Source organism: Notechis scutatus, unplaced genomic scaffold (genome assembly GCF_049901735.1).
Source record: "Notechis scutatus isolate UNSWTSFEM ecotype Mainland unplaced genomic scaffold, rNotScu1.2 NSCUCTG33, whole genome shotgun sequence".
Taxonomy (NCBI): Eukaryota; Metazoa; Chordata; class Lepidosauria; order Squamata; family Elapidae; genus Notechis; species Notechis scutatus.
The window spans coordinates 88,684-113,495 of NW_028263113.1; the positions used below are offsets into that span (position 1 = coordinate 88,684).

The 24,812-nt window shown below is 36.1% G+C and overlaps 1 protein-coding gene across 1 annotated transcript; it reads left to right on the top strand.

Annotated features, from left to right (window-relative positions):
• The first annotated feature begins 6,622 nt into the window (after positions 1-6,622).
• Positions 6,623-24,559, top strand: LOC113427482 (vomeronasal type-2 receptor 26-like). The gene is made up of 5 exons (XM_026690003.2): positions 6,623-6,798; positions 11,747-11,972; positions 20,192-20,416; positions 21,688-21,814; positions 23,655-24,559. Exons 1-5 carry the CDS (start codon positions 6,623-6,625, stop codon positions 24,557-24,559), a joined length of 1,659 nt encoding a protein of 552 aa, XP_026545788.2.
• Positions 24,560-24,812: the final 253 nt, after the last annotated feature.

The window sequence follows — 24,812 nt, forward strand, 5'->3', positions numbered from 1 at the left end:
GTCCTTAAATATCACATTTTGGTTCTTACTATGTTACAGAGCCCCTGATTATGACATCAAACATGCAAGCTTAATACACTACTAACATGGGCAGCATCCTGTCCACATGCTTTTATCTTTCTTGGTGACTTCAATCTACCTCATATTAACTGGACCCTTAATGAATGTACAACTGAACCCACGCATGCAACCTTCTACAATGCAGTAACAAAACTGGGACTAGAACAAGTACTAACCAACAATACTAGACTTAACTGCCTCAATCTCATCTTCTGCAATAGTTTGAATTCAATTTATGGAATACAAATTAAAGAACCCTTTTCCAACAGTGACCACAACATGATTGATTTTTGTCTCAACATACGTCCACACAAAAATGATCGCGATGATGGAATCCCCAATTATAACTTCAAAAAAGGCAACTATGATCTTATAAACAACGATCTCTCATCCCTTGATTGGCAATTTCTATTCACTGGATGCAATACTGTTGAAGACCATTACAACATTTTTTTTACTTGAATTCAAAAGAGTAATCAAACTATATGTACCAATAACAACTCCCAAAACCAGAAAAAACAAATTACCCAAAACAATAAGGAATTTCAATCCAAAAAGAAATCACTTTGGCAGAAAAACAAATCTGGTCACATTGCCAACTTCAAAAGATGATAGAAAAAATTATGCCACCAGATAAAAACTGAATGCACCAATTATCACATTAAACAAGAAGAAAACCTTCTATGCACCAATTCTACCCGTGCTTTCTACAATTTTGTAAACAAGAAACTAAAAGATTCAAGGTCCATCCCACCCCTGAAAGGACCTAATGGTAAAGACTGCAATGATGATACTATTAAAGCCAACCTCTTTAACACATTCTTTGGCTCAGTATTTGTAAATAGCAATGGATCATTTCCTAGTCGAACCACAGACAACTACAATGAACTAATACATATCAATTTTACAAAAGACAATGTTGAAAAAGCACTACGCAATCTAAAACCATCTCTATATATTGGACCAGACAGAATAGGTGCCGATTTCTTAAAAAAGCTACCCACTGCCATAGCAGAACCTCTAAGCATAATCTTTGAAAAATCTTTCAGGACCAGATCCTTGCCAAAAACTATGGTCATAAGCCACAGTCATCCCCATCTTCAAAAAGGGAGACCCCAGTCTAGTTGAAAATTACAGACCAATCTCTTTATGCTGCATCACCTGTAAAGCCATGGAATCAATTATTAACCAATCAATTATCCTTCACTTAGAGACAAACAACCTAATCTCTAATATTTGGTTTCAGAAAAAAACTATCCTGTAATCTGCAACTCTTATACTGCAGAAACATATGGATTACACAACTCGATCAGGGCAAAACAATAGATGCAATCTACATAGATTTCTGTAAAGCCTTTGATTCAGTGGTACATGACAAACTACTCCTAAAACTAAAATCTTATGGTATCTCTAGACACCTGCATAATTGGATAGAAGCATTCCTGTCAAACAGACAACAAATGGTCAAAATTGGGAGCATCCTATCAAATTCAGTACCTGTCAACAGTGGTGTCTCCCAAGGCAGTGTTCTAGGACCAATTCTTTTCATACTCTACATAAATGACCTCTGTGATCATATCAAGAGCAACTGTGTTCTCTTCACTGACAATGTAAAGCTATTCAACACCACAGACAATGCTGTCACCCTTCAAAAAGAGGTTGACTATGTATCAGAATGGTCAAACAAATGGCAACTTCAAATCTCAACAAATAAATGCTCTGTCCTATATATTGGCAAAAAAATCAGAAAATAAAATACAAGCTGAATAGTCAAGACCTTGTTGATGATCCAAACTCTGTCAAGGATCTTGGAATACTCATCTCAAATGACCTAAGTGCTAGAGCCCACTGTAACTACATAGCCAAAAAGGCATTAAGAGCCGTTAACCTAATCTTACGTAGCTTTTTCTCTGGCAAGATTACACTAATAACTAGAGCATACAAAACATTTGCTAGACCAATACTCAAATACAGCTCATCAGTCTGGAACACACATTATGTATCTGATATTAACACAGTTGAGAAAGTCCAGAAATATTTCACAAGAAGAGTTATCCACTCCTCTACTCATTGCAGAATACCTTATGCCACCAGACTCAAAATTCTAGACCTAGAAAACCTAGAACTACGCTGCCTTCGGTCCAATCTAAGTATAGTATATAAAATCATACATTGCAATGTCAATGAATACTTCAGCTTCAACCATAACAACACAAGAGCAAACAATAGATACAAACTTAAGGTTAATCACCCCAAACTTGATTGCAGGATGTACGACTTCAGCAACAGAATGGTCAATGTCTGGAATACTCTCCCTGACTCTGTGTTTTTTTCCCCAAACCCCAAAAACTTTAAACTTAGACTGTCTACTATTGACCTCACCCCTTTCTAAAAAGATCTGTAGGGGGCATGCAATGCCATACATGTAAGTACCCGTGAAAACTTAAGAAAACAAATATATATATATATATATATATATATATATATATATATATATATATATATATATATATATATATATATATGTGTGTGTGTGTGTGTGTGTGTGTGTGTGTGTGTGTGTATGTATATGTATATGTATATGTATATGTATATGTATATGTATATGTAATATAAATATAAATATGATAAAAGAAACTCTTGAAATCATCAAAAATAAATACCAACCAGCTAAACACCTCATGGAACTAACAGAACACTGCTTAACCAACACATATTTCATAAACAAATGACAAAGATACAAGCAAATTGAAGGAGTCCCTATGGGTTCACCACTGTCACCCGTCATTGAAAACCTGTTCATGGAAGAATTCAAATCCAGAGCCCTGGTTAATGCCACCCACAAACCCAAACTATGGTTAAGATACATCGATGACACATTTGTGATTTGGCCCCATGGAAAAGAAAACCTAAACAATTTCCTAACACACCTAAACAGCACACACCCCAAAATCAAGTTCACCATGGAAACGGAAACAAACAAACAACTACTATTCCTAGATGTAATAATCTACAAAAAAACAGATGGCACACTAGGACACACCATATACCAGAAGAAAACACACACCAACCGCTACCTCAACACCCAATCCCACCACCACCCAGCACAGATAAACTCCGTGGCCAAAACACTAATTGCTAGAACCAAACGCCTGGCAGACAAGACACACATAAAGACTGAACTATGCACCCTGACTAAAAGTACTGACAGCCAATGGCTTCCACAAAAGCAAAATCACCGGCTTGATCCACAAAAACACACTGAGACATAATGGAGACCTAGAAGATGAACAGACCTATGGAACAGCTGTCCTGCCCTACATAAGAGGTACTACAGACAAAATCAGTAAGATACTACACAGGCATCACATCAAGACTGCCTTCAAAACAGACAGAAAAATAGCAGCCATCCTTAGAAACCCCAAAGATAAAATTGACCTGGAAAACCAAGGCATATACGAAGTCCCCTGTGCATCATGCCCGGCCACATACATTGGACAGACCAATAGAAGAATAAGTACCTGGATGAACACAAAAATACAGTAAAAAAGCTGGAACACACTTCCTCACTAGTCCAACACATGAAAGCCACAGGTCATAGCATCAATTTCAATGGAACCAAAACCCTAGCCACTATAGAAAACCCCAGCCACAGAATTGTCAGAGAAGCCATAGAGATTGAAAAAAGACCTGAAAGCATGAATAGAAGAGATGATTCCACCAGACTGTCATTTATTTGGAAGCCTGTACTCACAAACAAAAAAATCTCCACACCACTAGCCAGGCAAACACCTGGGCACAAACAGATCCCCCCTGATACCTCCAGCTCAAACACACCCCAACCAGGCACCCAGATGAAACCTAGCTTCCTAATAAATGATAGCCGTCCATTTACTTGGAGCCAAGCTGCACTAAAAGCCTCCAATACAGGAACACAATGTTGCCAGCCAATCAAGACACAAAAAAAGCCTCAAAACAGACAGAAGATATTAGAAACACCAATCAAGCAGAACACAGCAAACTCCAAGACCAATAAACACAGACCAAGACTCCCAACCAATGTTTCGGCAGAATCTCATCTGCCATCATCAGGCTTCTGTATTGTGTTCGTCTGTGAGTCAGGCTTTGGGCGTTGAGGTAGCGGTTGGTGTGTGTTTTCTTCTGGTATATGGTTTGTCCTAGTGTGCCATCTGTTTTTTTGTAGATTAGTACATCTAGGAATGGTAGTTGTTTGTTTGTTTCCGTTTCCATGATGAATTTGATTTTGGGGTGTGTGCTGTTTAGGTGTGTTAGGAAATTGTTTAGGTTTTCTTTTCCATGGCCATATAACAAATGTGTCATCGATGTATCTTAGGCATAGTTTGGGTTTGTGGGTGGCATTGGCTAGGGCTCTGGATTCGAATTCTTCCATGAACAGATTTACAATGACGGGTGACCGTGGTGATCTCATAGAGGCTCCTTCAATTTGCTTGTATCTTTGTCCTTTGTATATGAAATATGTGTTGATTAAGCAGTGTTCTGCTAGTTCCATGAGGTGTTTGGGTGGTTGGTATTTATTTTTGATGATTTCTAGGGTTTCTTTTATTGGGACTTGAGTGAATAGTGAAACCACATTGAAACTTACAAGCAGATCTTTTTGTTCCACGTGTAGATCTTTGATCATTTCCAAGAGGTGGTATGAGTTTTGTACATGTGAAGCTGCTGCTTCAGCATGGGGCTGTAGCTGCTTTGCTAAGTGTTTGGCTAGGTTTTGTAGTGGTGCTCCTCTGGAGCTGACTATGGGTCTGAGAGGTATGCCTTCTTTGTGTATTTTGGGGAGACCGTATAGTTTGGGGCATCTGGAAGATTTTTCTCTTGGGATGATGTTCTGTTGGATCTCTTCACTCATGTTGCTGCTTGTGATTTTCTTCTTGGTTATCTTTTCCAGATAAGTGGTTGGATCTGTGTTTATGGGTTTGTATGTGGAGTCTTGGAGTAGGTCTGTCAATTTTGTTTCATAGTCTTTTCTATCCATTACTACTATGGCATTATCTTTATCTGCTGAAAGTATGATTATGCTGCTGTCGTTCCTTAGGGCTTGCAGGGCTTTTAGTTCCTTTTTGTGTACGTTGCTTTTGGGTGGTTTGCTTGTGCATAGGATGTTAGTGACTTGGTGTCTTATTCTATCAGTTTCATCTGTATTTAATTTAGTTAGGCTGGATTCCACTCTGCATATGTTGGATTCTGTGGGGATTTTTTTGGGTGCTATAGCATAATTGAATCCTTTGGTTAGGACATCTGTTTCTGTTTTAGTGAGTTCTCTGTTGGAAACGTTATATACTAATTGTTTCAGGTGTTGTTGTGAGTTGTTGGGGGCTTTCTTGTCATGTTCTTTTTTCTTTATTTTCTTCAGGATTTTGTCATTTTTGTAAGTGGTTTCAGTTTCAGCTTTCCAAGTTGTAAGTTGTTTTATCTTGTCCCAAAGTAGAGGGTGAATTTTGTTGCTCAATTCCAGGTGTAGGGTTAGGAAGTCTTTGTTTAACTGGTCAAGTTGGAATCTCTTTCTCTGGAGCTCGTTCCTGAGTAGAGCCATTTCAGTTCTTCTCAGGATACATTTGGTAGCTGCTGTGCTGTGATGAAATGTTAGTTTGAAGCTGGTTGGTGTTGCATTGTTGTCTCTGCCACTGCGTAATAAGAAAATAAATATCAGACCTCTACAGGGAGGAAATAAACAGCCAGACCAAAACCTACAAGAAGCTGGAAGTTAAAAGAGCAGGAATACTATGTGACCTCAAATTCCTACACAGCTGTGGAGATTGAAAAAAGACCATAGAGATTGAAAAAAGACCTGAAAGCATGCATTCATAGCTATGTTTTTAGTTATACCTATTATCTTGTAAGCAATTGATGTCAGGGTAGCTGAAATCCCCCATTATTATTGTGATGTGCTTCCCCATACCATAGTTAGCTGACTAGTAAAAAGTTCAACTATTTCCTGTTTGGTTGGGTAGTTGATTTATAACATCTCACAACTCACCACATAACTTACCTGTGGAAGTTGGTTGTTCCCCAAAATATCTGCCACATTTATAATTGGGAATAATTCTCTTCAGGGGTGAAAAAAGTTCCATTGTTCCATTTTAAATGGATCTGGGTTGGGATGATATTGAAAGACTTCTTCTTCAAAAAAAATTCTTCAGATACCACAGAGAAATGGAAATCTAAGAACAGATCTTCCCACCATCTGTAATTATCATAAATACAGTTATTAATTCTTCCTGATGCTGAAGTCTTTATGGCAAATGTATAACCAAAAAGGATTCAGACCATATGAATACTACCAATATTTGCTGCCTGTGCTGATCTGTAGCTTGAATCAAAATACAAATGAAGTCCTTTCAAGCTTATTCCTGAAAAGGTGAATTCAGGGTTTCAGAATATTGTCAACAATGTGATGGTGAGGTGGTAAGGCAAATCATGCTAATATATTTTTGGAGACTCTTAACCATTATTAGGCAAACTCTGTTCTATATATACACTCAGCACAATGACCATGACAATTTTTCTCTTGCTTTTATCTCTTATGGTTTCAAAAAGTGACATAAGAAACTGCATTATTTGTGATCCTCGTCCTATTTCTCACAACTATTTCCAACCTGGTGATCTCATCATTGCTGGCATTACTTCACTAATGTTCATGCCTATAGAGCTAGAAAGCTTCATGGAAGATCCCCATCTTTCATTTATTGATGAAGTCATGTAAGTGTTCCCCACCCCATTGTGAGGTGCAAGAGATATTATATTATACTTGTATTTAGGATAATGCTACATATACCAGAATTAGTTGTAGTGAAAAAATATCTTTTATCTAATTCAAATGATTCAACCTTGATTAATTTCCCAGAGGTTCTCAAAAGAATTAGCAAATAATGCTTCAATATACTAATTGAAGAATAGAGGATCCTGATCAGAGATGGTATTCAGCAGGTTCTGACCAGTTCTGGAGAACCAGTAGCGGAAATTTTGAGTAGTTTGGAGAACCAGCAAATATACCTCAGATTGGAGATTTTATAGTATCCTTCCCCTGCCACACCCACCAAGCCATGCCCACAGAACCAGTAATAAAAAAAAATTGAATCCCACCACTGATCCTGATATTATGTCACAGAAATCTTGATGTTCACTGAACCAACATTTTTACCAGAATAAAAAAGATCTTTAAAAAATCCATTGTTGTACAGAATTTTTAGAGTATTTTTATAATTGTAACTATGATTTTCTTTTTGAGTTCCTCACTTTACTTATAGAATTTATATCCTTTTCCTTAATAAATTCAGAAATCCCTTCTTCTTACAACTTGTTCAGATCAGTAATAAATTATTATATTGTTACAATTAGTGATTGCTATGATTTTTCAGATTAGAAAAAGTTCAAATCTTTGTTTAAATTGAAGAGCATTTAAGACACTAAGATGTTTGTGTTTTATGTTCAAAAACTATACAAAGCTAAATCAAATGCTATACATTTCACACAATGTGTGTCATGGGAATGATTGCTTTCAAAACCAAAATATTAGGATCTACCATATATTTGTTGCAATGTTTTCTCTAAGATAATAAGCTCTTTTTATCATGTACAATTATTATTCCAGTGTCCAGACTAAGTTTTATCAGCATATTTTGGCTTTCATATTTGCTGTGAAAGAGATAAATGAAAACCATCAGATCTTGCCCAATGTCACCTTGGGCATCAATATTTTTGATAGTTATGGTAGAAGATGGATTTATCATGCCACAATGGAACTTTTTTCACCTCTGAAGAGAATGGTCCCCAATTATGAATGTGGGATCCAAAACAACTTGGTCTCAATCATTGGGGCTCTTTATTCTGAAATCTCTATTGACATGGCAGATATCTTGAGGATCTACAAATTTCCACAGGTAAGTTGTATGATTGATTTGAGATCTTATGAAGTCATCCAGATTTTTATGTATATGTTAGAAACATTCATGTGTGTTCCTGATATTTACTTATGTTACGTTAATTAGCAAAACTTACGAAGAAAGAGAATGTCTTCAAAACTGAGACAATGTGGTTAATGAATTTGATGTTATTGGATGATTTTAAGGCTTTTATGAAAGGATCATGATGTTTAGAAGAATGCCCCAATGAAATAAGAAAAAAAGACAGTTGCATAATTCAATGGTTTTTATGACAATCCCAAATTATTTTGAACTGGAATACTTTACATTGAATGAACAAGAGAAGATTATAAATCACATTCAAAGGAGTATGTTCAATCAAGGCAAGCTATAGTGTTAACTTCTGGTTCAATAAGCTTTACCATGCAAGGCTTCTCACTTTTCTGTCTTCAAGTGATGAGACTAAGATCTACTCTTTATTTATTTAGTTTAGTTTGTCAAGCATGTATGAGAAAACAAGTATAAGTATGAACATAACCTATAAACATATAAGTATAAATGGGTATAAGTATATACAAAATAAATGAGTACGAAAAAATGGGAACAGTAGGACAGGGACACTAGGCACGCTGGTGTGCTTATGCACGCCCCCTTACAGACCTTTTAGGAACCGAGTGGGGTCTATGGTAGACAATTTAAGATTAAAGTTTTGGGTGTTTGAGGATGTAACAACAGAGTCAGGTAGTGAGTTCCAGGCATTGACCACTCTGTTACTGAAGTCATATTTTCTGCAATCGAGTTTGGAGCAGTTTACTTTGAGTTTGTATCTATTGTTTGCCTGTGTGTTATTGTAGTTGAAGCTGAAGTAGTCATTGATAGGTAGGATGTTGTATCAGACAATTTTGTGTACTAAGCTTAGATCAGACCATAAGCAACATAGTTTTAAGTTGTCTAGATCCAAAATTTCAAGCCTGGTGGCATAATGTTATATGGTACTGTGGTAATCATTATAATAGGATTTATTTCTTATATTTGTAGCCAATGTATGCCTGCATGTAAGTTTTTTGCTCACTGTTGTAAGGTGACTAAGCCTAAGAAACAGAAAGTAGCAGGAAAACATTTAAGCTAGTAAGAGGTTAGGCTTATGTTGAGAGTGATAAATGACCATTCCCAGGTGTTAAATGGTATCAAAAAGGAAAGGTTGGATTGTTATATATGGAAATTATATATATTGTAAGTTACACCTGAGAAAATGAAGAACAGAAGAGATTCCATGTTTATCCGATATATGACCTGTACAATGATTACTGGACAATTATATAACTGTATCTAACAAACATATTATGTTTTGTAACTTGTTATGTTTTCAAGTTCTTGGCTGGAATGGGAGTTTGTAATCTTGGTTTAAAGATTAATGCTAGGTCATTCTGACCTAACGGACGCCTGTTAATGATTCATTGTGTTTAGATGGATATAACAGGAAGACATGGTCATGAGAAGAAGATAGTTTCCCAGAGATGATGGTTTGGGCAGAGTAAGGATGGAAAACTATCCACAAAAAGCCCCTAAAACCCCTGAGCAAGCATAACAGAAACAATTATGTAATCACAGAATATGATATTCTATAAATGCAGTAACCATTTTAAGGGTAGTGTCTTCATCTCCTGCTTGTTAGGGAGATGGGATCCTATTCACATATTTGCAAATATTCTGAATAAACTGAAGCTTTTTATGGTTTCTTTGGTTGTCAAGTCTGCTTTTTTATGGTGAATCTCACACATAAGGTATTCTATTGTGAGTTGAGGAGTGAAGTACTCCTTGTGAAATACCTCTGGACTCATTCAATTGTATTAATATCTGTTATACAGTATGGATTCCATGCAGATGAGCTGTATTCAAGAACTGGTCTGGCGAAGGTTTTGTATGCCCTGGTTTGCAGTTCAATGTTACTGGAGAAGAAGCTTCACAAAGTTAGGTTAACAACTCTTAATGCCTTTTTGGCAATGCTGTTACAGTGAGCTCTGGGGCTTAGATCATTTGAAATGAGTACTTCTAGGTCCTTGACAAAGTGAGGGTCATCTACAAGGTCATATCTGCCCAGTTTGTATTTAGCATTCTGATTTTAGTTGCCAATGTGTAAGACAGAGCATTTGTTGATTGAGCTTTGAAGTTGCCAATTGTTTGACCATTCTGACATATCATCAAGGTTGTTTTGTAGGGCAGCAGTATTGTCAGTGGTGTTAAATAATTTTACAGCATCAGCAAAGAGGATGCAGTTGCTTTTAATATGAATGCAAAGGTCATTTTTGTAAATTAGAAAGAGAATGGGTCCCAGAACGCTGCCTTGGGGGACACTGCTGTTAACTGGTGCTAGGTTTAATAGGGCACTCCTTATTTTGACTACTTGTTGCTTTGACAGGAATGCAGCTATCCTGCAGCTATTTGTGCAGTAATCCAGAAATGCCATAAGAGTTTAGTTTTAACAGTAGTTTGTCATGTACCACTGAATCAAAGGCTTTGCAGAAGTCTATGTAAATTGTGTCTATTATTGGTCAACTTGTGTAGTCCAAATGTTTTTGCAGTGTAGGAGTTGTAGATTACAGGACAATTTTTTTCCTGAAACCAAACTGTTTGTTACAGAATAAGTTGTTTGTCTCTAAGTGGATGATGATTTTCAATGAAAAACAAATTAAACTTTTATTCATCAATTGATTGATCAATCAATCTATTAATGGATCAATAGTTGTATTTAAAAAAAATCCTGGAAAACATTATTATGAGAAACACAATGCCAACACCAATTTGAAATTCAAGTTTTTCACTGAAATGTAATATTTTAATATAGCATGAGAACACCACAAATCTGTCCGCTGATGAATACAAAAGGCTGCTTATATAAAGAATACAAAAGGCTGGTTATATAAGTTCTGAAAGAAACTAAAATGTACTTATTTATTTATTTATTTATTTATTTTATAGTTCATATTTCTTAACCACACATCTTCCTCTGAGAGGGGTTCTGGTTGGTGTACAATAATTTGATAGACGAATGAGAATGACTTCCAAAATTACAACAGATTTGGTACAGTTGCTATTTTAACAAACATTTCTCCATTTCTTTCTCTTTCTCTAAGTTCCTATTAATTGTTTTCATTCCTATAGCTAATATATGGGTCACACCCAGAGATGCTGGATCAAAGTGAATCATTTTCCTTCTACCATATGGTCCCAGAAGAAAACAAGATGTACCAAGGACTTCTTCAGCTGCTTCTGTATTTTAAATGGATCTGGGTTGGGATACTGGTGAGGGAAGATGATGGTGGTAGATTTGTGCAGATGACCTTTTCAACTTTTCCTCTTCATGGAATCTGCATTGCCTTTTTAAAAATAATTAAACAGTTACATATCAGTAACCTACTGCAGGAATTGGATTGGCTAAAAGAAACATTTTATCTCATTATGAAAAGTAAAGCCAATGCAGTAATTGTCTATGAAACAACGCTTCTGCATCTGAGATTGTTGCTATATCTTCCTAAAATGGAACCATTGTCGATAGAAATAAAAGGTAAAGTGTGGGTCATACCCTCCCAAATGGATCTTGCAACTGTAATTTACCAAAGAAGCTGGGATATTCAAGACATCCATGGTGCCCTGTCCTTTTCAGTATACTCCAATGAAATTGCAGGATTTCAACAATTTGTTCAGGGAAGAGATCCTTTCTTGTCAAAAGAAGATGGCTTCATCAAAGATGTGTGGGTACATGCATTTGAATGTGTTTTTCCCAGTTCTTTGGTGGATGAAAAAAATGATGACATTTGCTCTCTAAGGGAGAAACTAGAGAACCTTCCTGGTGCTATTTATGAAATAAGCATGACTGGCCACAGTTACAATATATATAATGCTGTTTATGCTGTATGTCATGCTTTACACGCCATGCATATTGAACAAAAACACAAAGAAATGTTGTGGAAAAGAGGAAAAATAAATGTTCAGGAGCAACAACCATGGCAGGTAGTAAATGCTTATTCCTTTTTCTCACTCAATATGCAAACCTGCATGCATACACAATTTACTCTTTGATACAAATCAGTTATGACCAAGGAAACAAAGGGATGATACAATACAAATGAGGGACATAAGTAAATCTAGTTTACACAAACTATATCATTTTGTATCTTTCTGTCCTTCAAACCCTCCCAGCTTTCACTCAGGTTCATGTACTGCTTCATGCATTGCTTGTTGCTCTTCAGCTCCCTTTAGCTCTCTATTTTTAAGTATCTCATGAACTCTCTCCACAAAGTTCTCTATCTTCCCCTTCCTCTCATTATATTCATTCTTCTTAATATATTTGTTCAATAATTCAGTTCACATTTATTTTCAATCTGTCAAATTATGTTTAATTTCTTATTTTGTTCTGGCATTAAATCCATGTTCATTTAGCAACACTTCACTCTTGAGTCCTGTTTTAGCATAACTACTTAACTCTCCTTTCCATATAACAAGTAAGAATGTTCTTATGCACAGTAAATGTATATTTTTCTTTCCATAAATATTCAGACTATGTATTAGCCACTACATTCCTAGCAACACATGAATGTTTTATATTTTAATCTGATTCTTATCTTTAGCATATATTTCAATAAATACATCTCCCTGCTCTAGGTATTTGCCATTTATACTGTGCATGATGTGATTTTTTTTCACACATTGTCCAGTCAAGCAAAAGTACTGTATTCTTTGTTATACTAATTTTCAGATTCCTCTCTTGCTTGGACTCTTAAAACATCATTAAATCAATGGTATAGAAATTTGTTTTAATGGAATTATATGGAATTCCATGAAAGCAAATTGTGGGAAATCTATATAATACTTGCCAAGGAGCAAAACATAAGAACAAAAAAAAGATGCCTTTTAATACTATTACTTAACAAATTAAAGCTTCAATCCAGAGAATGGAAACAATCATCATCTTGAGGTAATCAACCAGCTCAAGACACCTTGTGAGAAATTGTATAAACTTACTCTTTTGATCTCTGGAACTAGCTATACTGGGGAAGTGAACTATAAACCACAGTGATGTAAAGCAGTTAAATCAGGATTTAAGCAATCTTTTTATGCCAATAGTTTCAGTTATTGTGCTTCTGATGAATTCAGCAACTCTAGTCAGGAATAATATGGAAAGTATGGACTATTCTTGAGTCAGGACATCTTACATTAAAAAGAGAAATACAATATTTAAAATTAGTAGAATAATAATGGCTGGATTTGAAAAAACAAACAAACCCCAAACTTCCTGTTTTGGGGAGGGAAAGATGTGCCTCTAGTAATATTTCCAGTGTTGGCCAAGGTGCATTTGACTACTGAGGGCTTCATTTTAACAATTGTCTTCAAGGAGGCTTCTTCCATGTACCCCATTGTAATGATCAAAAACTGGTTTAGTGGAGAATTTCAGTAGAACTTTGGATGTCATGATCAAAAGAAGGTAATGCAACACATAGAACTTAATAAGGCCATAGATGTATTTACATACAGGATATTTTTTTTAGACTTCAGCATGGGAGAGATTTCAAAGATTTGCTGGATCTGATATATTGGGATAAGAACATTCCAGCCAGTTAATATCAGTATGAAAATTAATTGATTGATTGATTGATTTTGTCAAGCAATTATAAGACAACAGGTATAAGTATAAACATGGTTATGGATACATGAAATGGATACATATAACAATAAAAAAGAAACAATAGGACAGGGATGGTAGGCAAGTTGGTGCGCCTATGGACACCCCCTACAGACCTCTTAGGAAAGGGGTGAGGTCAATAGTAGACAGTCTAAGGTTAAAGTTTTTGGGGTTTGGGGAAGAAACCACAGAGTCAGTTAGAGCATTCCAGACATTGACCACTCTGTTGCTGAAGTCGTATTTCCTGCAGTCAAGTTTGGTGTGGTTTACCTTGAGTTTGTATCTATTGTGTGCTCTTGTATTGTTATGGTTGAAGCTGGAGTATTCATTGACAGGTAGGACATTGCAATGTATGATTTTATATACTGTATTTAGATTGGAACAAAGGCGGCATAGTTCTAGGTTTTCTAGGTCTGGAATTTCAAGTCTGGTGGCATAAGGTATTCTGCAATGAGTAGAGGAGTGGATAACTCTTCTTGTAAAATATTTCTGAACTTTCTCAACTGTGTTAATATCAAATACGTAATGCGGGTTCCAGATTGATGAGCTGTATTCGAGTATTGGTGTAGCAAATGTTTTGTATGCTCTCATTAGTAGTGTGATATTACCAGAGAAAAAGCTATGTAGGATTAGATTAACAACTATTAATGCCTTCTTGGCTATGTAGTCACAGTGGGCTCTAGCACTTAGATCATTAGAGATGAGAACTTCAAGGTCCTTGACAGGGTTTGGGTCATTAACAAGGTCTTGACTATTCAGCTTGTATTTTATTTTCTGATTTTTTTTTTGCCAATATGTAAGACAGAGCATTTATTTGTTGAGATTTGAAGTTGCCATTTGTTTGACCATTCTGATACATAGTCAACCTCTTTTTGAAGGGTGACAGTATTGTCTGTGGTGTTGAATAGGTTTACTTCATCAGCGAAGAGAACGCAGTTGCTCTTAATATGATCACAGAGGTCATTTATGTAGAGTATGAAGAGAGTTGGTCCTAGAACACTCCACTGGGGGACACCACTGTTGACAGGTACAGAATTTGATAGGACGCTCCCAATTTTGACCATTTGTTGTCTGTTTGACAGGAATGCTTCTATCCAATTATGCAGGTGTCCAGAGATACCATAGAATTTTAGTTTTAGTAGTAGTTTGTCATGTACCACTGAATCAAAGGCTTTACAGAAGTCTATATAAATTGTGTCTATTGCTTTGCCCTGATCAAGTTGTGTAGTCCATATGTTTTTGCAGTGTAAGAGTTGCAGATTACAGGATAGTTTTTTTTCTGAAACCAAATTGTTTATTGGAGAGTAGGTTGTTTGTCTCTAAGTGGAGGATAATGGATTGGTTAATAATTGATTCCATGACTTTACAGGTGACGCAGCATAAAGAGATTGGTCTGTAATTTTCAACTAGGCAGGGGTCTCCCTTTTTGAAGATGGGGATGACTGTGGCTTATGACCATAGTTTTTGGCAAGGAGCTGGTCCTGAAAGATTTTTCAAAGATTATGCTTAGAGGTTCTGCTATGGCACTGGGTAGCTTTTTTAAGAAATCGGCACCTATTCTGTCTGGTCCAATATATAGAGATGGTTTTAGATTGCGTAGTGCTTTTTCAACATTGTCTTTTGTAAAATTGATATGTATTAGTTCATTGTAGTTGTCTGTGGTTCGACTAGGAAATACTGGGCATGATCCATTGCTGTTTACAAATACTGAGCCAAAGAATGTGTTAAAGAAGTTGCCTTTAATGGTGTCGTCATTGCTGTCTTTACCATTTGGTCCTTTCAGGGGTGGGATGGACCTTGAATCTTTTAGTTTGTTGTTTACAAAATTGTAGAAAGCGCGGGTAGAATTGGTGCATAGAAGGTTTTCTTCTTGTTTAATGTGATAATTGGTGCATTCAGTCTTTATCTGGTGACATAAATTTTTGTATCGATTTTTGAAGTTGGCAACGTGACCAGATTTGTTTTTCCGCCAAAGTAATTTCTTTTTCGATTGAAGCTTCCTTATTGTTATGGATATTTTGGTGGGGGGGTTGGGAGTTGTTATTGGTACATATAGTTTGATGACTCTTTTGAATTCAAGTAAAAATATGTTGTAATGGTCTTCAACAGTATTGCATCCAGTGAATAGAAATTGCCAATCAAGGGATGAGAGATCGTTGTTTATAAGATCATAGTTGCCTTTTTTGAAGTTATAATTGGGTATTCCATCATTGTGTTGATTTTTGTGTGGACATATGATGAGACAAAAGTCAATCATGTTGTGGTCACTGTTGGAAAAGGGTTCTTTAATCTGTATTCTGTAAATTGAATTCAAATTATTGCAGAAGATGAGATCGAGGCAGTTATTAAGTCTAGTATTGTTGGTTACTAGTTGTTCTAGTCCCAGATTTGTTACAGCATTGTAGAAGGTTGCATGTGTGGGTTCAGTTGATATGTTAAGGGTCCAATTAATATGAGGTAATAAGGGTCCAGTTAATATGAGGTAGGTTGAAGTCACCAAGAAAGATAAAAGTGTGTGGGCAGGATGCTGCCGTTGTTAGTAGTGTATTTAGCTTGTTTGCATGTTCGATGTCATAATCAGGGGCTCTGTAACATAGGAAGAACTGAAATGTGATATTTAAGGACAGTTCACAGACGATGGTCTCAGGAAGAGCAAGCTACTGAGTAACTTGGATGTTTTTTAGATGTAGGGACTTTTTATAGAAGATAGCAAAACCACCTCCTCTACGGATTTCACGATCTGATCTGTAAACATGATAGTCTCTTACTGTGGTAATTGAGTCAGGGAGAGATGCGTTGAGCCATGTTTCACAGGCAAATAAGATGTCAAATTTAGCCGTATTTAGTAAGAGGAGAAATTCAGGTATTTTATTCACAAGGCTACTTGCCTTGAGTAACTTGCATTTAAGGCCAGCTGTAGTTGGAATTGAGGTAATTGGGGGCATGTGTGCCTAGTCTTGGGTGATGGTGGATTGGTTGAAGTGGGGTTGGATGCTGAGTTGTGAGTTGTGTGACTTACTTTTGATACAGTCAGCATGGTAGTCAATGTAGAGATCCTTTTCTCCATTGTCTAGATGGTTTTTGAGTTCTGGTAGCGGATTCTTTGCAGTATGGATAAGTCTGGTCTTGAGTGAAGTTTTTTATGGGTGGGATTGGATTTTGCAACGGCGTTTATTGTATGAATAAATATACGTTTGCTGGACTCATTTTTGCAAACAACTCTACAAAATCTTGGGGCCACAGAGTCATCATTGTATTTGTACTCAGGGCCATTTCTGGTTATTTCAATGATATCTTCAGGAGAGATGTTTTTTGTATTTGAGTTGCTTATGATATTGCAAACTTTGGTGATGTTGTCTGATTCATTGGTGTCTTCGAGACCAAATAAGATGGCATTTGGATGTTTCTGATCATGTTCCATGGTGTCTCTGATGAGTAAGGGGATATTATTTGTGGAATTATTTGATGGGATAGTAATTATTTGTGGCTGTGGTTTGGTGGTTATTTTTGGTTGTAGTTGTGATTGTAGTTGAGGTAGTGGTTGTGGTAGTTGTGGGAATTGATTTTGAACTGATAGATAATCACTTATCTGTGCTATATATATATTTTCAAGAGAGATTAGGCTTGCTTGTATAGTTTTTTCAAACATCTTGCTAAGTGTTCTTCTGTTGAGTGAATGAGTGATTCTATGCTTTCAACTCTGGCAGGCAGGGTACTTAGTTTGTTTAGCTTAGGAAAATATGATGGACATAGACAAAAGAATGTATCTGAATTTTTAACCATATCAGCTAGGCTTTTGTTTGCATTTAAGCAGGCAGGTTGGGCTTGACTGTTGCACAGGGGGCATTTGATGTTAATTTCACTTTCATTGATGGTTTCAAGATATCTGATACATATGCAGAATTTGGGAGGTCATTGGTAGAGATATTATTCTTTTGTTGTTTGGTAGTGGAGGGTTTGGAGTTTTTGGCTGGCATGGTCAATGCAATAGTACAGTAATCAATTACAATAGCTAGTTAATGTGATAGTTAGACAATTACCGTATATACTCGAGTATAAGTCGACCCGAATATAAGCCGAGGCACCTAATTTTACACAAAAAAACTGGGAAAACTTATTGACTCGAGTATAAGCCGAGGGTGGGAAATGCAGCAGCTACTGGTAAATTTCAAAAATAAAAATAATTAATTTGGGAAACGATCTCACTATCATGAAAGGTTTAATTGATTCACTAACCCAAAAGAAGAAGATGATGATGACAGCGGGAGGCAGGACTCACTCTCTTCCCCTCCCTCGGAGGCCCCCTGAGTCAGGAGTCACTACCGCCGGCGCGGCCCCAGTCCCGCCGCCTCGGGAAGGGAAAGGCAAAGCGCTTTTGCCTTTCCCTTCCCGGCTGGGGCTGTTGGGAGTCGCTGCCGCCGGAGGCCGTGACTCCACACCATTTTTTTTTTCAGAGGGGAATCTGACTCGAGTATAAGCCGAGGGGGATTTTTTCAGCACAAAAAATGGGCTGAAAAACTAGGCTTATACTCGAGTATATACAGTACTTAATGAATGTTAATGATATGTTAGAGAACAAATCAAAAGTAAGGTTACTTATAACTAAAAATCAATCAATCGACTAGATAATCGATACATTATTAAATCTCTATCAATTCAATGAATCGGTAAATTAGTGGTCATTTAACAATTAATTATTATACTATGAGATGATAAATCAATTATTTTAGACAAATTGCTTCATCAGTATAGTTAATATCACACCAATTAATCAATTTTAATAATCAATTTATCAATTATTCCAATCACTCTAATCAAATAATTTTTCTAAGCAACAAACAGCCTAATTAATTACATTAATCACTGATCTCACTGGTCAATTAAATTCACTAAATCACTGATTTTACTAATCAAATAGTTCACAGGAATCACTAATCATTTACACTAATCAGTAGTCACACTATATGCACAAAACACTTTAATCACACTAATCAATAAAAACAATAAATCAATTAATCATTTGATAAAAATTAATTATTTTAAAGAAATTGATTTGGAGACATCATTATCTAATCTTTGATTTAGGTCTTGAGGTAGAAAGTTATAAGTTTTGAGATAATGAAAGTAATGAAGTAGTATTGAGAGTCAGCTAGTAAAGTGTTATTGCTTTACTAGCTGTTGCTGATATATGAGAATAGGTTTATATCCCCTAATAAACTGGTCGAAGGCCTCTTTTCCTGGGTTAGAGGAACAGCAGTTTCTTTGTGTCAAATAGGTTTTAAAACATGAACAGGGGAAACGCTTTCAAGTCCCACTTAAACTGTTTCCCTCTTTCCTCTTGAAAACAATCAGTGAGCAAGGGTTTATACTGTCTTTTTTGTTTTGTAAATTGGATTTTTGAGATAGCAAAGATGCAAAGATGCTGAAGGGCCTCTTCTCTTTGAATTTAAACAAGTTTGTGGTTCAGAGAGAGAAAATAATTCAGGGAGAGAATTCAGGCAATCTGATTACTTATAACTTTGCTTTGATTTATTGCTGCTGTTTTCTGATCTGCTGGGGACACTCATTGTAAAAACTGTAGGTTTGGAATGTGCTGATATAAGAGCAAAACACGCAGCTGACTCTGTTCAAGAAAGGACTGGAAAATTCCTTAAAGTCTTGGTCTCTCTCTCTCTCCTCCATCCTTATTTCTCCCTGCCAGCTGTCCGATGTGGATATGGGGAAACTGTGTGGGAGATATTAATGGAGACATATTGTCTGGTATGGAAGGTACTTCGATCAGCTGTGTGGGGATTTAAATGAAGTTGCGTTGTTTGCGCTCAACTGGCTCCAAGTGACCCAGTTCAAGAGCTCCACTGGTGTGATTAATAGGGCTCGATGGAAAGAGCTTCGCTCCTCTGGGGAAAGAGAGGAGGGCTCCGGATCGGCTAGCAGAAGCTCCTATGGTGTGATTGGGGCTCCAGGGCTTCAGAATCCAGCATTTTTGGGGCTTGTTTTTTGGGCTCTGGTTTACTCATGGTTACTGGCACAGGCAGCAGCTTTAAAGGTGATTTCTGGTGCAGGTGGTGGCTTTATAGGGAGATAGTGCTCCAGGAGCAAGAGCCTAACCTTCCTAGTTGGGCACTGCCATCTTCTATGTATCTTTAATTTTAATCTTTAATTTAAAAGGAAATAATTTAATCTGGTTTGTTTACACTTAGCTCTATTTCCAAAAGGGACATACAAAAGTTGCTAATGTGAAGAAAGTAAAAAAATAAATGCAGAGCACATCATGAGAAAGGCAGGACTAGATGAATCACAAGTTGGAATTAAGATTGCTGGGAGAAATATCAACAACCTCAGATATGCAGATTATACCACTTTAATGGCAGAAAGTGATGAGGAACTTAAGAGCCTCTTGATGCAGGTAAAGAAAGAGAGTGCAAAAGTTGGCTTGAAACTCAACATTAAGAAAACTAAGATTATGGCATTCGGCCATCTCAATTCCTGGAAAATAGATGGGAAAGAAATGGAGGTAGTGACAGATTTTATTTTATTTTATTTTATTCAGCTCCACCAATTCCTGAAAAGGGTCTCATTTAATAACAGTGCTGGGGATATGATTGTGTTCAACCAGAGAAGGGAATTGATAGTTGGATATGATATTATAAACTGGGTCACATTCCCAAACCAATCCTTCCAACGAGTGAAAGTAGGGAAACTGGATCCCTGGGTTGAAAAGGAAAAATTCACCATTCATGATGAAGTCATCACATGGCACAGCACTTTCAACCAAGTAGGTTCTGATATTTTTACTTGCATGATGAGGTGTTATCCAAAAATAACTCAACCAAATAGGTTCTGATATTTTTGCTTGCATGATGAGTTGTTATCCAAAAATAACTCTATTATTTTTACAAATAAGTTTTGAGCTTTTTCTTGTGGCACAAGCTATTTGAAATACAATTTATAGAGAGTTATTTCAGAAATAAAGCATGGTGATATTCAATAAAAAGTTTAAAAAGAAAGACTAGTTGCTGATTTATTTGAAAAACAATTAAACATTTAGAAGAAAAAAATATAAGAAGTTTAAAAGAAGTTGAAAGACTACCAAAATGAATTAGTTCAGATTCAATGTCAAGTCTGATTGATGAATTCCCACATAATATTACATTAGTTTTGTATTATGATAATAATTAATGAGCCAAATTGTCTTTATTAGACATAGATGAGGAAATTTTGTGGCTGTGGGGAGGAGAGATGAACCTACTGGCTGCTTCCATAAGCGTGCTGCTAGATTTAGTTTTTGATTTCCATTATTTAAATTCTACCTAAACTTTGAAATATTATCATATTCTGAGAGCAGATGTTGAGAAACTTTAATTTCTGTTTGTTTCTCGTGAAGGCCGGATCCCACCATAATAATCCCTGTGCTAATATTTACATCCTGTAACAACTTCATATTTAATCTGGCAAGGAAGGATAGAAAAGATTAAATGTTTCCTCTTTGAAATATGTCCATCCAGATGTTGAATTTGGCATAAGTTGCAAACCTTATGCAGGAGAAAAGCTGTGATGTGAAAATTCTGTTGCAAATCAGAATCTGGGTTCACAAATTAGGTGTGGTGATTCAATCCTGAATCAGAGTCTTGGGATCAAGCTGTCACTGCATTTTCATTTAAAAAGTGTAATCTCTTTTAAATATGCTCTCTTTAAGGTCATCTTTATCTATATACCAACCCCTTGTAAATGTCTTTATTATATGCCACACCATTGTATTAGCATATAAAGTATGTAAAGTGACCAGAAGAAATTTTAGCTATGAGTACAACTAAGTTAACTTTAGCATGCTTCCAGCTTAGAAGAAACAATATTACTGTATATAACTTCTCCTATTAATAGAACAGAAGAAAAAAAATGATTCTTGAATAATTTTGATGATAATGTTGATGACGAAAAAACCTCACAATTAGAATCCTATTATTTAAAATGCCAATTAATCATGATATTTTAATTATTTTATCAAAAACCTGATTGAATGCTAACTTTAATTCAATTTTTGGGCAGACACTACCTGTTTCTGTGTGTACTGAAAGCTGCCTTCCTGGTTATTTCAAGAAAAAACAGGAAGAGAAGCCATTTTGCTGCTATGATTGTTTTCCATGCCCCAAAGAGAAAATATCAAGACAGAAGGGTAAGAGGCCTTGTGAACAAAATTCATCTTAATAGTGTGAAACCACACCAGGATTTAACATAACACATGTAATTGTAGGGAACATTTAGTTGTTTATTTATGTGGTTATTAATTTATTTAGACTTCATATTTAATCCAATTTTGGTCATCACAATATAAAAAAATGTTGAGACTCTGGAAAGAGTACAGAGAAGATGATCGGGAGGGTAGAGTTTAAAACATATGAAGAATGGCTTCAGGAATTGGGTATCTCTAATTTAATGAAAAGAAGGAGTACATATGACATGATGGAATATTATTTACTGGCCACGTGTGATTGGACACACAAGGAATTTGTCTCTGGTTCCTAAGCTTTCAGTGATAACAGTATTCCAATCTCGAAGGGATTGCTAACAAAGATGAGATGGTCAACCTATTCTCAAAAGCACTTTAAGGCAGGACAAGAAGCAGTGGATGGAAACTAATCAAAGAAAGAAGATACAAGAAGAAAATTCCTGGCAGTTAGAATAATTAATCACTGGAACAGTTTCAGAAATTGTGGATGCTCCATCACTGGAGATTTTGAAGAAGAGATTGGACAACCATTTATCTGAAATGAAATAGGGTCTGATACTTGAGGAAGGGATTGAACTAGAAGACCCCAAAGGTCCCTTCCAACTCTGTTATTCTGTTAGCATTCTTATTTCTATACATTAAATGCTATCTTGATCTGGTTTACAAAATAATTCAAGCAATTAATAGATTTGGTGAAAGTAACACTAGTGCTTTTGGCTTCTCTTCTTTAACTGTGTTAGAAAATATCCACTATAAGCTCTGTTTTACTTGTGAATATGAATATTCATATGGTTTTATTCTATTTTATTTTTTAGAAGCTTACATGCTCATCTGTCTTATATAATACTTTGTGGCACAAAGTAATATTAAATTAAAAACCAAAACAGAATAAATAAAGCAAATGAACCCTTTAACAACCTGCATGTATTCCAACCACAGACATCCAAGGTCACATACTCTTCCACAGTTAAAATATTAGCTGGGGGTCAATAACAAACATGCAGCAAATTTTACACCTGTTAAATAGAACAAGCAAACAAATGAAAACATACACAGTATAAGAACAGGGTAATAATCATGAAAAGGGGTCTTTTAAGAGAATAAAGCATTTTCTGAATTTCCTCAGCCTGATCTTCTAAGTAAAAACAATCCTTAACTCCATTTGGTGAGAAAGGTATAGTTAACTAGAAGTCAAGTGAATTACAGTAATGCAAGGCCAGAACTGAAGACACAAAAACCTTCCAAGTCAAACTGTTTCTTCGCTTAGGTGCTCCCCCATACTGACTCTCATATCCAATTGAATTCAAAAAAGATGTTTTTAAAATGGACATCTCTAGTAAAAGCTGATATGCATCTATTTTCCATCCACCCAACCTTGAGAGCTGTGCCTCAGGAGATACAGTGAGTTTTATTACCCTGGAAACCCCCATTCCCCACCAAGTTTATGGCACATAGTGATAGCGAAGCAAGAATGAAGTGGCAGCTGACAACCATTCTAAATTCTCTTTACTAAATCATTAATGCCACAGTAGAAAATTAGATAAACAATAGCAGCGTAGGGTATCAAGGTACATTGTAATGTCATGACCAATTTTACTCTGTTCTGTTGTTCTCTTTTTATTTCTATCATTCTCATTTTACAAAAGAATTTGTTATGTATTTTTGTTAATAATGTATTTCTATCTTGATTATATTTCTCTTTTGTTCATTTTTTTCTTTATCATATTACAAAGATTATATATACACACACACATTGATTACTGAAAAAATATATTCTTAAATTCAGACATGCAGGATTGTTCTGAATGCCCAGAAGAACAATATCCAAGCAAGGACAAAGATTCATGTCTTCCCAAAAAAATATCTTTCTTATCCTATGAAGAACCAATGGGGATAACTTTAGTCATTCTGGCACTTTCTCTTTCTTTTTGCACTTTTGGAGTGCTGGCAACATTTTTGAAGTATCACCATACTCCCATTGTCAAGGCCAATAACCGAAATCTCACTTATGTTCTACTCATCTCCCTCCTTCTCTGCTTCCTTTGCTCACTGCAGTTCCTTGTTGCACCTGGAAATATAATATGTCTCCTTCGACAAATTAGCTTTGGCATCATCTTCTCAGTGGCCGTGTCTTCTGTGCTGGCAAAAACTATCACTGTGGTTCTGGCTTTCATGGCCACCAAGCCAGGATCCAAGATGAAGAAATGGGTAGGAAGAGGCTTGGCCACATCCATTGTTCTTACTAGTTCCTTGATTCAAGCAGGCATCTGTGCTGTATGGCTCATCACATTTCCCCCTTTCCCTGAAGTTGACATTCATTCAGATTTTGAAGAAATTGTACTGCAGTGCAATGAAGGCTCAGCTACCATGTTCTACTGTGTCCTAGGATACATGGGTTTTCTGGCAGCTGCCAGTTTCACAGTAGCTTTTTTCTCCAGGAATCTCCCCAGCAGTTTCAATGAGGCCAAATGTCTCACATTCAGCACTTTGATCTTCTGCAGTGTGTGGCTCTCTTTTGTTCCTTCCTACCTGAGCACCAAAGGCAAATACATGGTGGCCGTGGAGGTTTTCTCCATTTTGGCCTCAAGTGCTGGGTTTCTGATCTGTATATATTTCCCAAAATGTTATGTAATCATTGTTAGGCCAGAGTTAAATAAAAGAGAACAACTTATTAAAAGAAAAAAATGTTAATAAACACACAAAATTATTTCAACATTTCTGTCATGTATTATTTCTCATTTGATATATTTGTTATTTGTATCATTTATATTCATCTCTCATGTATTGTTTTGTGAGGTAATAAATAAATGGAAAATGTAAATATTTAAACTGGAATTATTCTGTCATAGAAAATATAATCGTAGTCTGTGAATCAGCCTTCATTCCATTTGTTTTGAAGAGAGTGTGATTTTATTTATTTTGCAGACTGAAATTTATTTACAAT

Bases quoted from the DNA above. Each gene is read 5' to 3' on its own strand.
- LOC113427482 (XM_026690003.2), top strand. From the start codon at position 6,623: ATGGTTTCAAAAAGTGACATAAGAAACTGCATTATTTGTGATCCTCGT. The intron at 6,799-11,746 runs GTAAGTGTTCCC...TGTTTTTCCCAG, and splicing joins TCATTTATTGATGAAGTCAT to TTCTTTGGTGGATGAAAAAA. The intron at 20,417-21,687 runs GTAGGTTCTGAT...ATTTTTGGGCAG, and splicing joins GGCACAGCACTTTCAACCAA to ACACTACCTGTTTCTGTGTG.